Consider the following 14,394-nt stretch of genomic DNA (forward strand, 5'->3'; position numbering starts at 1 on the left):
TTCCCCCTATTGACACCATCAATGAAACACTTTTCTTCTCATTGATAAACAATGGGGCAATAATCCTTCCATTAAAATCAATGATGGGGCACTGATGCCAGGGCATTTTCTACTCCCATAGTCGGTCCCCTTAAAGCCTGAGGGACAGTAAACTGGCCCTTTGCTTAGAATATTTGGAGACCCCTGACTTATAAGAATGAAGGAACTTGGTGTCAATTAGTATACATGTCTGTGATTGTGAATACCTTCCATCATATGAAGCTGGCATTGCAGAGTGCTCTCATGTATACAGCCTGAGCTTTAAAAATATTATATGTGCTTTACAAATCTGTAGATAAGAGATTTCTTCATCCTATGTATGAAACCTAATATTAATTTCTTCTTTATTGCAACAGGAGATGTATCACAAGAAAAAGGTAAGCTCATTCCTATTCTACTTTTATATCAAATTTGAGCTTATCGTTTTATGTATGATTTGTTTAGTGTTCCCTGATACCCAGGCATGAAAGAAAGCATTAATGTAACCTGTCATAGGAGATACATGGCAGCTGCAATGGATGACCTCTCTTTTTAATTTGCATGGCTGTCCATCCTCTTGCTTGAACTGTAGCCATCTAAAAATGCCTTGCCAACAGAAATCTGACCTATGGAGTACATGCAGGCTGTGCTCCCAAGTAGAATGCAAAGAAGAAAACTGACCATGCTGAGACGGTTGTGCTACTATGCCTGGTGTGGTCAGTTTGAAATAATAAAGCAGAAGTACTGGCATAATCACTGGGTATTTCACACAAAGGAAGCAATGCAAGGAAAACTGAATACTTTTTAAGTACAACAAACACATATCAATATAAATTGTTGGGGTAACATACACTTGAATAAGAAACCAGGTGTACTATGTACCTATTGTTTATGCACATGAGCCCATGAAGTTCAAAATACAGAAAAAAAAATACCAGGTGGCTGTTGTTGCAGAAGCATTACATCTTAGGTTAGCATTGTCAGCTTAAAGATTCTTGAAGTCTTGGGTCCATTTAGGAGAATACTTTTTTGGTTTGCTTGATAAAACACCAGAATATGTTTTGTGACTTCTTCAGACTAGATGTAACACAATCTTCTAAATACAAAATAAAGTGAACCATTAGTGAAAATTTTAGAATCATCATATGCTGGTAAAATTTGTGTACATTGCCATGAAAATATGTGGTTTATGTCATATACTTACAATATATTAAACCTATTTTATATATACAAAACAGGTGTTCTCTACATATTTAATGATATAAATGTGTACAGTACATAGATATAGAAAGTGGTAAAAAAGAAGATTTATGCCATATAAATATATTCAGATGCGTTTTTTAGGTAAACAATAAATTATTCATTATAGAGCAGGTTTATATTTCATGGATTAGTGTTGTGATAATATATAAAATTATTTTTAAAAATGTGTCCTGATATCAAGATTTGTAACATGAAAAATGAATGCCTTAGTTGAAACAATTTTTTTTTCTTCCTTCAAACATTTTTTTTTTTATGAAAAGCATCACCATCATGTTAATTTCTAATCATTGTAGACATAGTTACATAGTTAGTCTGGCTGAAAAAAGACAAATGTCCATCCAGTTCAACCAAAAAAACAAATAATCCTATACCCACAGTTGATCCAGAGGAAGGAAAAAAAACAGCAAAGCATGAACTAATTTGCTCCTTCAAGGGAAAAATCCAATTGGATATTCCCTGAACCAACTTTACCTAGACATGTTAGTATCCAGTTATATTCTGTGTATCCAAGAAAGAATCCAGGACTTTTTTTAAAGCAATCCACTGAGCTGGCCAGAACCAACTCTTGAGGGAGTCTATTCCACATTTTCACAGCTCTCACTGTGAAGAAACCTTTCCGTGTTTGGAGATTAAATCTCTTTTCCTCCAGAGGTAAAGAGTGCCCCCTTGTCCTCTGTGATGACCTCAGGGTGAATAACTCTACACCGAGTTCACTATATGAGCCACTGATGTATTTATACATGTTGATCATATCCCCCCTTATGTATTATACATGGAGATCATATCCCCCCTTATGTATTATACATGTTGATCATATCCCCCCTTAATCTCTTCTAAAGAGAGAATAAATTCAGTTCCTCTAATCTTTCCCCATAGCTGAGCTCCTCCATAAACGGCTTCAAGTTTCTGAAAACAATGCATGAGAGTAGTTCTAGAGCTCAGGAAATTACAGATAGCGACAATATCCCTGATTCAGATAGCCGTCTTTTGGCCAAAGTGGATCAGGTTGGCAGTGAAGCTTTCTTGGTAACTGCCAATCAGATGGGAACTAGCAGTTTAAATAGCAGAGTTGTTCTTTAGGTATCAGAAACTCAACAATAATGAAAAAGGATATTTACAACATGTGAATAGAGGTTGGAAAATTTCCATTTCAATGCACATTTTGAGTCAGCAGGTACTGAAACTCAACACAGGAGATCCTGGTACAAGAAATAGTTAAACTATTTGTTATGGATGGATTTGCTCTTTAAAATTATGCTGCAGAATACATGTTATTAGCACCTATGCATTTAAAGTTTGTTCTGATCATTTACAGTATATTTTATTTTTTAGAAAAATTACTTGAAGAAAAAGGTGAGCTTATTACCCAAATTTAATTTATTGTTGTAATATTCAGTTTTTATATGGAACAAATGTAAATTCATAATGGATGAAAAGGTAGCACACGTGTTTGGTAGTCTACATTCTATATATGTTACATAACTTATAGCCCAACTCTGGGCAATTCAAATTAAAAACCAGGTCACTAAAATTCCCTCTTTATTCTCCCCTTTATCAGGATCTAGTGCTGATATTCTCTAGGGATTAGATACCACATATTATCTACCTTCCTCCAGGGTCCTGAGGTCACCCTGCCTGTCCCCTGAAGCTGCTCTCGTCAGTAGTTGTCTGGTCTTGTGACTTCCCCTCTTGCTTGAATGTATATGATGATGTAGGAGAGACAGCCTACATTTCAGCACATGAGAGAAGAGGACCGGACTCCCAGTTGTCATGGAAGTCCAGTCCTCTTCTAAGGGATAATAAAACACAGATGAATACCTATCTGGGTTAAATTAGGTAATTATCTGTGTTTTATCATCCCATAGAAAAAACAAATAAGACATCAGGTATCAAATTGGGGTAGAAGAAAAATTATAATTTAATTATTTCGGGACTGCCCTGAAATCAGCTTTACATACTTTGTATCAATACTTTTTTTTTTATCTCTTTTATAACTGATTTTATGTCTCTAATGGGGTTGGTTATAAAATTTTGGCTTATTTACTAAGATAGCAATTTTTACCCTAACGGTCATTTCATTTATCCAGTAAGGCACAGTGAAATTGAAAACCTACTTGGGAACTTAAAGTGTACACAGTCTAAAGAGAAAGTTAGCCACTTGCCCTCCAGAGGACTTACCCCCCTTCCTGACCAGGCCATTTTTTGCAATACGGTGCTGAGTTATTTTAACTGACAATTGCACGGTCATGCAACGCTGCACCCAAATTAAATTTACAACCCATGAATAGAGCTTTCTTTTGGTGGTATTTGATTGCCTGTGTGGGTTCTATTTTTGCACTATAAAGAAAAATACTGACAATTTTGAGAAAAAATAATATTTTTGACTTTTTGCTATTAGACATATCCAGTAAAAAATTTTTAAAAAATCTAATTTCGTCATAAATTTAGGCTAAAATGTATTCTCATTCATGTTTTTTCTTAAAATAATCCCAGTTCGTGTAAATTAATTGGTTTACGTGAAATTTATAGCGTTTTCAAATGGCATCATATATACTGGAATTTTTAATGGCGGCGATCAGCGACTTATAGCAGGACTGTGACGGGCATTCCGACACTGGGTGGGAGCTGACTTAGTGTCACGGACATCCCCAGTGACACTAATACAGTGATCAGTGCTAATAAAAAGAACTGACACTGTACTAATGACACTGGGCAGGAAGGGGTTAACATCTGGGACGATAAAAGGGTTAACTGTGTGCTATTTTACTGTGTGCTGTGTGTGCTTTACCTTGTAAGCTCACTGCTTTGTATGGCTCTGCTATGCAGAGCCATACAAAGCAGTGTGCAGGAGCTGACAGGGGAGAGCGCTGTATTGTTTACATACAGGTTTCTCCCCTGTCGGAAATCTTTGGAGATCGTTGGGTGCAAGAGGGGAATCACCGGCCAGGACCCAGTGATTGACAGCCGAGTCTGCAAATGGAGGCGTGGGTAGGTATATATTCGTGATTTTGCACACCCGTGCCACCCTGTAGCAGTATGTCTGCTATAGGGTGGTGCGGAACCAATTAAGTAACAAGAAAACAGAAGTAACAGATACCTAAGGAAGAGCCAAGAGCATAATGAGACATGAGCCAACTCATAAAATGTAACCAGATTTGAATACACAAAACCAGCCTGGCAAGTCAGGCTACAGACACCACTGATCATATACTTGCTGAGTATTCTGATCCCAGATTAAAGAGGAATTGAACTATTCACCTAGTCACCAGTATTGTCCGATCTTTTCCCCATTATTAACTTACCATGCCTTGATCTACAATTTGTCTCTGTGTGGAGGTGGCCATCTTGGTAGAGGCATGACTTTGCTTCCTCATGTTGGAACCTCCAGTAAGGACAATGGTGAGCAGCACAATCTCCTGAGACTAGCAGCCGGCAGTGTCTTAAATTTCACGCTGCAGATACAGTATACAGCTATGAGGTTGTATGCATAGGAGAGCCTAGGCACACTTACATACTATGAAGTGCACCACTCTTTTTCAAGAAGAATTTCAGACATAAGGTGCATACTGCTTAGGCACAATTATCATCTCTAGATGTTCCCTATAACAAGCAAATCTTCACTTTTTAAGTTTGGTTCCACTTTAGCCTCTTCTTTTTGAGGTCAGATGTACATTGAATTGCCCAGTCGATGTTGGGATCAATGATCTTAATTTTGTATGTACAGTATTTCAATGCATCGATCATTTGTGGACAAGTAAATCAAATGACGTATGAGCCCTCAATGCATGTGTATACAGTATCTGTGCACAGTCTCCAATAAATATGCAAGAAATGTGCTAGCAAATTTAAATTTAAGTAAGCATAGCAGGCAGTAAACAATCCAGCAAGTAGATGCAAGTCCACAGAGCTGGTATCACTATTTTACTTTTGATTTGTTTTTGAAGTAAGACGCTGCAAGCATTCCACAATGCATTTACACCTATGCAGTTTGCTTTTTGTCCGTTTTGCAGTGCTTTTCACAGTTTGTTTTGCATTTTTCTACACGCGTTTTTACCATGTTTTGCATTTTATTCAGCTTTTTTTTTTTGTTTTAAAAATTTAACATCAGTGTACAGTTGGCTATACTGATGTATAGGAATTGCAGTTGCCATGTATACTGTGTATACATCCGCTTGTGACAGATCCATCTGATTGGAACAAATCACTCACTCTGCCACATTGAAATGTGTGTAAACTTGTGCACTGGACCTCTGTAAACAATAGCCTTTATAGACGAAAAAAAAAAGCAAAGGAGATTTAGGAAAACACGTGAAAGGACAATTAGCTGTATGAGTACAGGAAGGGATCGCATGTCACTATACAGAAGTGAAACAGTGCGTTATGGCAATTATGAACAGGGAAAGATAGTGCCTGACTGTGGCCTTCTCAGTGCGCATCGAGACTCTAGGGATGGACTAGCCACCTAGGGGCTCTATATGCGACCTAAAAGAGTTCCGGGGGGGGGGGGGGCACCAGGCAGCTAGGACATCAGAAAGACACAGGGACAGTTAGGTATAAAATAGCCATTTTAAGGGGGGATTGTAATGGATTGTGATAGACAATCCATGTTTTGTCAGATGATCAGTAAAATGACAATTGTATAGTCTGGCTTCTCTCTGCTCTTGCTCTTTAAATTCCTTACTCTCTTAAGTAAACAATCAGATCTAGGTTAACAGAACAATGATAATTAAGATGGCGCCTTCATCCGGAGTCTCACCCGAGGTGACTCATTAGAAGAAAAAGCACCTTTCAAAGTAAACAACCCCCCATAAAAGGGAATGAGTCGTTTTGGGGACAATGATTGGAGGATATCAACACGGATGGAACAACACAGGAAACTTAGGGGACTTTTCACCCAATCATTGTATATGCTTGAGACCTATAAATGTTACTGTTAGTTCTTTAGTAAAGTAGAAGTTGGGAAGTTGGCAAACTGCAAACAGTGTCAGTGTCTTACTTCCACGTGCACGTATACTCACATTAATTAGGCTCACTGGTAGATCACAGCAGGTGGTCGGTAAGTGACCATGTCCAAAACACTGCTTAACGCTGACATAAATGAAGTGTCACTTTGTACTCTTCAAGTAAAGTGGCTATGCTGAAACACACATGACACCAGATGCGGCCCTTTGCTTGCTTTTATCTGGCCCTTGGGGCATTATTCCCCCCACCATCACAGTGGGGCAATATTCCTTCCACTGACACCAAATAAAGGGCATTATTCCTCCCACTGATGCCAACAATGTGACACTATTCCTCCCATTGATACCAGTGATGGGGCACTATATCTCCCATTGATACCAGTGATGGGGCACTATATCTCCCATTAATACCAATGATGGGGCATTGTTTACTGCCACTAACACCAGAACATTTTCTTCTCCCACTGGCCACAGTCCAGCGCCCCTAAACTCTGAAAGACAGTAAACTGGCCCTTTGTTCATAAAGTTTGGAGACCCCTGCCTATACCTATAACACTTTTTTTTTTTTAAAGCTGAACTTTAGGCATTAGGCAGAATCTACCCTTGAAATGGGGCCCGCACACTGTAAAGATTAAATGTCCGTGTAGTCTAAAGGGTGCAGGGATAAGGTGTATTACTTACACTATCCCTTGATGCAACAGGCTCCACCTCCGTTGTCTTCTACCCAAAGCCCTGGTTGATGGGCCAGCTGTGAGTGGTCCCTCGTTATCACCATGTACAATGCAGGGCTAATAACTGTGCATTGTACATAGAGGGGGCAAGCATGCAACTGAGGTGACAGGGCTTGAACAGTTGCATTGAGGGAGCCTGGAATAGGTTACGTATTACACCTTACTCTTGCACCTCTAGACTAAATAAGCATTTTATCCTTCAGTGCGGGGGGTTGGAGTTGCGGATTTGTCTAAAGCCTAGTACACACGGGCCAAATATTCAATAGACCCCGGCCAACATTCGGCTTGTGTGTACAGCAGCCTGTCCAGCTTCTGTAGAACGCTGGGCAAAACGAAAAAAAAAAACTTATAGTGTGTACCAGGCCTACTGTAAATCCCAGAAGTCCCCTCTACAAGAAAGAAGGGAAAGTCTGTAATTTCTTAAGAGTCATATTGGCGTGTGTGTAAGTTGATCATTCCTGCCAAAAGAGTATAAGAAAACTACTGTTGTTTGGAGCTCGCCACCTGCTGGCTGCAACAAAAAAAAATGTCTTATATGTAATATTTAATAAAATACTAAATATCCTAATTAAATATATAAAATAATTATATATATTCTTAAAGCACTGTAATACCATTACATTAAGATTTGATTTGCTATTGGTTAGCCACTACTAAATGATCTGAAATAATTCTTTCATGTTTGCATGTGTTTTTTTACAGATTCTCTTTTGAAAAATATAGGTAAGATGTATTGTACTGTCTGAAATTTAAATGTAACTTTTACTCCAGTTACATATAAATAAAAAGTGCCCCCGTTTAGTGAACACCAGCGGGGTAGGAACAGAATTTCTTCCTATTGCACCACTGCCAAAACCCTGTCCCTCTACCCTTATATATTCTGACCTGCTTCCATGTAGCTCTTTTCATTAATTTTCAATGCATATAGAAGTGCCTTTTTGGTCCATGGAAACCAAACGTGTACAAGTGTTTAATCACCACTAGTGTACATTGTGCGTGTAATGTACTCCATGAAAAACTGCGCAGAGAACATGTTATACAGCCTTTCCCTCATCTGCTACTACTGCTTACCCCACCATTCTTGCTGGCAAAGCCTGGCTATCAAAGTGACAGCCAGGACTGGCTCTCTATTACTGTTGTATGTGGCCTCATTCATTTGGGGGGTGTTTGTACTATCCTGGCATTTTGGAGCCTCCGAAACAGTGATAGGTAGTGAGGAAATATGCCCTTTGAAAGTCTGAAGGTGGTCATTAGATTTTGGGCGCCTGTATGAGACTAAGCTGCTAAAAAGTCTCTCACATGTGGTATCCCCATACTCTGGAGAAGTAACAGAATGTGTTTTGGGGTGTTATTCCACATATAGCCATGGCATACCTAAGCAATATATTATTTGACAAATTTGTGCAAAAAAAAATGTAATTTTCCAAAAACTTGTGGCAAAAAAATTAAATCTTCCATGGACTCAACATGCCTCTTTTAGCAAATTCCTTGGGATGTCTACTTTCCAAAAAGGGGTAATTTGTGCTGCCTTGGCATTTTAGCACCTCAAGAAATGTGATAAGCAGTCAGGAAGTAAAAGCTGTGTAAATTCCAGTATATACAGTATACCATAGTTTGTAGACGCTATAACTTTCGCACAAATCAATTAATATACATGTATTGGGATTTTTTTTTTTTACCAATGACATGTACCAGAATACATTTTGGCCTAAATTTATGACTAACTTTGAGTTTAATGGATATTTTTATAACAGAAAGTAGAAGATATCTTTTTCTTCAAAATTTTGAATTTCACTTTCTTTGTTTCCTATTAGAAATTAGCAAAATTAAAAAAAAAAGCATTATTTAATTTGTAAATCATTTTGCAATGCTTTGCACAAGAATCATAACACTGATCAAAGTACAAACAAGTTAAATTTTTAAGTTTTGTCATGTCTTTTGGTCTATAGATTGCACAGATTTGGGTACAAGGCAAATAACTTGCTAGCAGACCGCGCAAACTACTGCATTTGCCCCACATTTACCAGTTCATGCACCAAAATGCCTAGTTGCTGTATGGAAACCAATAGCTAATGATCCTAGGAAGTGTCATTATCAATGATAATTAGAGTATCCTCTGCACTGTTTAGCTTACAGCAACATTGGGGGATCTATAATTTAGCAGTGGTAGTACAAATGATGGATTTACAGTGCTCAGCATAAATGAGTACACCCCTGTTGAGACATAAGATTTTATGAATATCTCATGAAAACATGAAAGCAAAAACTATTTCCAAAATTTTGACAAAACTGTTTTATAGAACATTTGCTTAGCTCATTACATGAAAGTAAGGTTAATAATATAATTTAAATTACAAAATTTTCAGTTTTACTCAAATTAGTTGATGCAAAAATTAATACACCCCACAACAAAAACTACTACATCTAGTATTTTGTATGATCTCCATCATTTGTAAGGACAACACCAAGTCTTTTAGGCATGGAATGAACAAGTTGGCGACATATTCCATTCTTCAAGAATGACCTCCTTGGATCATCAATGGAGAGTGATGCTTAACTTGTCTCTTCAGAATTCTCCATAGGTGTTTGATTGGGTGCAGATCAGGAGACATATGGCCACTGAATCACTTTCCCCCTGTTCTTCTTCAGAAATGCAACAATGGCCTTAAATGTGTGTTTTGGATCATTGTCATGTTGAAAAGTGTAGGACAACCAAGGACAAGGAGTGATGGTAGCATATTTTCTTTCAATATGTAGCAGCACATCTGTGAATTCATAATACCATCAATGAAATGCAGCTGCCCAACACCAGCAGCACTCATGCAGTCCCACAGAAGGACACTGACACCACCATGTTTCACTTTAGGCACCATGCATTTTCTTCGATCTCCTCACCTTTTGCGACGCCATGCAGATTTGAAGCCATCAGTTCCAAAAACATTTATCTTGGTCTCATCACTCCAGAGTACAGAGTCCCAGTAGTCTTCTTTTTCAGCAGGGGCCCTAACAAATTCTAGGCAAGCTTTTTTGTGCGTGGGTTTTAGGAGAGGATTTCTTCGTGGATGACACCCATGCATGCCATTCCTCTGCAGTGTACGCCATATTGTGTCACAGGAAACAATCACCTCAGTTTGGCTTTCTACTTTAGCTAACTGCAGTGAACTGGCATGGTAATTTTCTTCAACCCTTCTCATCAGAAGATGTTCCTGTCGAGGTGTTAAAGTAAATGGACGGCCTGGATGTCTCTGTGAAATGGTTGCAGTTCCATATTTGTTAAATTTTTGTATCACTTTTGCTACAGTAATCTGACTAAGTAAAGCTTTGCTGATCTTCTTGTAGCCTTCACCTTTCTTGTGTACAGAAATGATTATCTTTCTCAGGCCTTGTGACATTTCTCTTCCTTGTGGTGCCATTGCTGACAGCATGAAATGGGAAGGGGTTTTCTTTGTTAAGTAACACCCTTTTATAATCCACTGTCTTCTGGACACCTGTTTAATGAATAATTAGACTCACCTGTAGTTGAATTCTTGTTGAATAGAATTGTGTTGTCTAAAATTTAGCTTTGCTCCTAAGACTTTCATTGGGGTTGGGTTGTATTCATTTTTGCAACATAGTCTTCAATTAATTTAAGAATAATTATTTTTTGTGTGTACAAATGATCTTGGAGCTCGAGTCCTGAAAGACTGAGCAGGTGGTTTGGGTGAAGGTTTTTTTCTTTTTATTTCACATATTACATTTTTATTGAATTTCCAACATAAGTGGTACAGCATCCATTGTAGGAAGTTTGGTTAAAGTTTTAATGGTGGTATTAGTCTGTGTGGTCAATTTAAAAAGGTATGGTACAACAGAGGTTAAAGGTCATAATATTTGTTTTAAAACCCCCAATAAAATGGGGCCGCAGGCCATAATTTTCTACACTTCAGCTTTGTGGTTTTTCTTCACTATCATGATTTATCAGATGGATATGGTGGAGTGGAATCAGAATGGTTGTTTGTGGATTTGTACAGTCCCATACTTAAATGAAAAATGGACTTGCTATAATCTGGAAGATAAACATAGTGGGGGAATGAGTAGTCACACGGTTTGGAGAGAATAAATCTGTCTGTAATTCTTTAAAAAAGAATAAAAAGGTATAGTGCACGTATACTGTATATTAACAATTTTCTAATTGGCATTAAAAAATTCAGTAATGTATTAAATTCCATAAATATTGCCATAAGAATGATTATGGCACTTGTGGTGATTTCATTTTAAACGTCATGAAGTACAGAAACTTATTATTTCTCATCTCTGTATTTCAACAGAGGACCTCTCTGCAGAGATTGGTGAGTAGAGCAACCTTTTTTAACATTTTTTATATCAACTTTGATTAGGTTTATAAGCATTTTTCTTTTTATGTGTATATTTCAGAGTGGAGAAAACGGTACAACTACAAAAGTGAGTACGCAAAAAAAACTTATAGAATTCATTGTAACTTGATTTTCTTTTTGCTTTTATGATAGACAAATCTAAAGAGCCTGTTTATGAGTAGAGAAATGTTTTTGCCCATTTTAACTAAAGCCTCGATCTGGAGTTGCCTAATATTATAAAATAGAGAAAAGCTGCAGAGAAAACAGCAACTAGGTACCATTTTTTTTCAGTAGATTTTTCACAATTTCTCATTTTACTACAACATTACAATTTTAACATTCAGTATCTGCCAAAATTATAACATTCATTTTGTCAATGTTTTTTAAAGAGACCCCCAACAACAATGCTGGGACAAGGTCCTCTGGCACCCAAGGCATGAACACCAAAATATGCCCCCACCAGAGCTGATACGAATGTAGCTTGCACCTCTAAATGATCAGGCCCTGTTCAGACTTCATATAGTGGGGACCAGCATTCCCGCTAGAGGTTTTTAAAGTGCAATTTACACATTGGAAACGTGTGTCACGCATGGGGCAGGCTATTCACTCCAGTGGTCTGCCCTATGCACATTTGTCACCCAAAAGAAGCTACTACTCCTTTTTGGGCAACACGCATAGCATGAATTTTAAATGTGCATTTTGCTGTGATTTCCACACAAATCTGTCATGCGTCAATCCTGGCAGAGTCGCATCGCGTTTGGGGGTGCTATTAAGAATAATGGCACCCAAACACGCATTGCATGCTTTGCCTTGATTTGGAAACATCCAGAAGTGGACATCCTAGTAACCACTGAAGCAGAGCCATACAGCTGAAAGCACACACACAGCTTATATTAAAACAGCACACAGTTAACCCTTTGATCACCCCACATGTTAACCCCTTCCTGCCCAGGCCCATTAGTACAGTGTCAGTGCTTTTTGTTAGCACTGATCACTGTATTGGTGTCACTGTGGACATCATTGACACCAAGTCAGTTCTCCCCAGTGTCTGAATACCCGCCGCAGTCCCATTATAAGTCGCTGATCGCCACCATTACTAGTATAAAAAAAATTATATATATATATACACACACACACACATACTGTGTGCAGGGGCAGACTGACCATTTGGAAACTCGGGCACTGCCCGAGGAGAGAGGGAGAGAGGGAGAGAGAGGGAGGGGGGGGGGGGAGAGAGAGAGAGAGGGAGGGAGGGAGGGAGAGAGAGAGAGAGAGAGAGAGAGTGTGTGTGTGTGTGTGTGTGTGTGTGTGATGTATATATACCACCATTTGTAGATGCTAGAACTTTCAATTAAACCAATTAATTTACATGTATTGGGATTTGTTTTAGCAAAGACATGTCGCAGAATACATTTTACCCTACATTTATGACGAAATTTGATTTTTTTTTTTATTTTTTCACTGGACATATTGTATAGCAAAAAGTCTAAAATACTGTTTTTTTTTCCTCAAACAGGTTTTTTTTGTTTTCTATAATGCAAAAAATAACAAACACACAGGCAATCAAATACCCCCGAAAGAAATCTCTATTCATAGGAAAAAAAGGACGTCAATTTAATTTGGGTGCAGCGTTGTATGACCGCGCAATTTTTAGTTAAAGTAACGCAGCGCCATAATGCAAAAAAATGGCCTGGTCAGCAAGGGGGGTAAATCCTCTAGAGGGCAAGTGATTAATTTTCTTTTTTAGGTATTTTTCCCCTTTTAATTCATTTGGTGAGCTGGCCTTCACCTCCTGTATTTTGTGCCCGCAGTCTGGATGAAGGAGCACAGAGACACCTTTGGACAGCAGGACAGTTAATTTTGGAGGAGGGGAGTGTTATATGTACTAGCAGATTTAGATATACTAGCCAAGCTCTAGCTCACACTGCAGATACAAAAGCAGTTACAGCAATAGTTATTATTATTATTATACAGGACTTATATAGCGCTGACAGTTTGCTCAGCACTTTACATTATGGAGGGAGAGCAACAATACAGTTCAATACAAGAGGGATTAGAGGGCCCTGCTCCTTGGAGCTTACAATCTAGGAGGGAGGAGATAGTGATACAAGAGGTAATTAGCTGTGGGGGATGGAGTGGCAGGGGGAGTAGGGGGTTCCAGTAGTTAGCTGGGGTCGGGGTAGGCTTCCCTGAAGAGATGAGTTTTCAGAGTGTGCCTAAAAGTAAGCAACAGTTTTTTTCATTTTGGGATAAAGGTTTTACATGAATAGATAAAGCTGATCATTGTAAGCGCACTTGTCAGTGGTAATTGGTTTGTCTCAGCACTCTAAATCAGGGGTGTCAAACTCAATTTCATTGTGGGCCGAATCAGCATTATGGTTGCCCTCAAAGGGCTGTTTGTATTTGTAAGACGATATAAATGTATTTACTCTTTGTCATATTAAATAATTGCCCCTGCATTTGATTATTACTGGTTTTAGTAATAACTTAAGACTTAAGCTGTGAAGGGGAGCTGGAGAGCGGCACAGAGCCCACCCACACTCCTGTAGCAGATGATGCAAGTCTGAAAAGGAGGGTCGCACACCGCTGGTATCATCTATATGAAACTTTATTTGGAGACCGCTCAAACAGTGCATGGTTCTGCCACGGTGCCCTGTCTAAGCAGTCTCCAAAAAGCTGTGGGGGGGGGGGGCAGAGAGGGGCCTCTCCACAGCTGCATAGAGAAGTGCAGGACCTGGCAGAGGAGATCTATCCTCTCTGCTGCCAACTGCTGAGACAAGATGGGGGCGGAGACAAGGGGGGGTGCCGCAGCTGTGGGAGAGGTGCAAGGACCACATGAAATGGCCTGGCAGGCCGGATTCAGCCTGTGGGCTTTGTGTTTGTCTGATACATTTGGAAGAGAGCGTGTTCTGTTGAAAATTAACAGACTTACTGGCTGGATCACCAGATGAAAACAAAGTAAATAAATGAAAGATAGAAAACTAATGCAGCCATCACATATAAGAATTGGTATTCTGCAATATAATATATTTGCTTCTTGGTTTAATACAACAGCCTTTATGAAGGCTACTG

General features: G+C 38.8%; 1 protein-coding gene across 1 annotated transcript in view; it reads left to right on the top strand.

The window, feature by feature from the left end:
* LOC149459232 (butyrophilin subfamily 2 member A2-like) overlaps nt 1-14,394 on the top strand; it is a 50,432-nt gene that overhangs the window by 22,224 nt on the left and 13,814 nt on the right. The window contains exons 8-12 of the mRNA XM_089681441.1: nt 396-416; nt 2,614-2,634; nt 7,676-7,696; nt 11,278-11,298; nt 11,384-11,410. Coding sequence (XP_089537567.1) covers nt 396-416; nt 2,614-2,634; nt 7,676-7,696; nt 11,278-11,298; nt 11,384-11,410 — 111 coding nt within the window. The remainder of the gene's footprint in view (nt 1-395; nt 417-2,613; nt 2,635-7,675; nt 7,697-11,277; nt 11,299-11,383; nt 11,411-14,394) is intronic.

This window comes from Staurois parvus, unplaced genomic scaffold, assembly GCF_062004578.1.
Source record: "Staurois parvus isolate SC_StPar_1 unplaced genomic scaffold, SC_StPar_1.0 ptg000267l, whole genome shotgun sequence".
Classification (NCBI taxonomy): Eukaryota; Metazoa; Chordata; class Amphibia; order Anura; family Ranidae; genus Staurois; species Staurois parvus.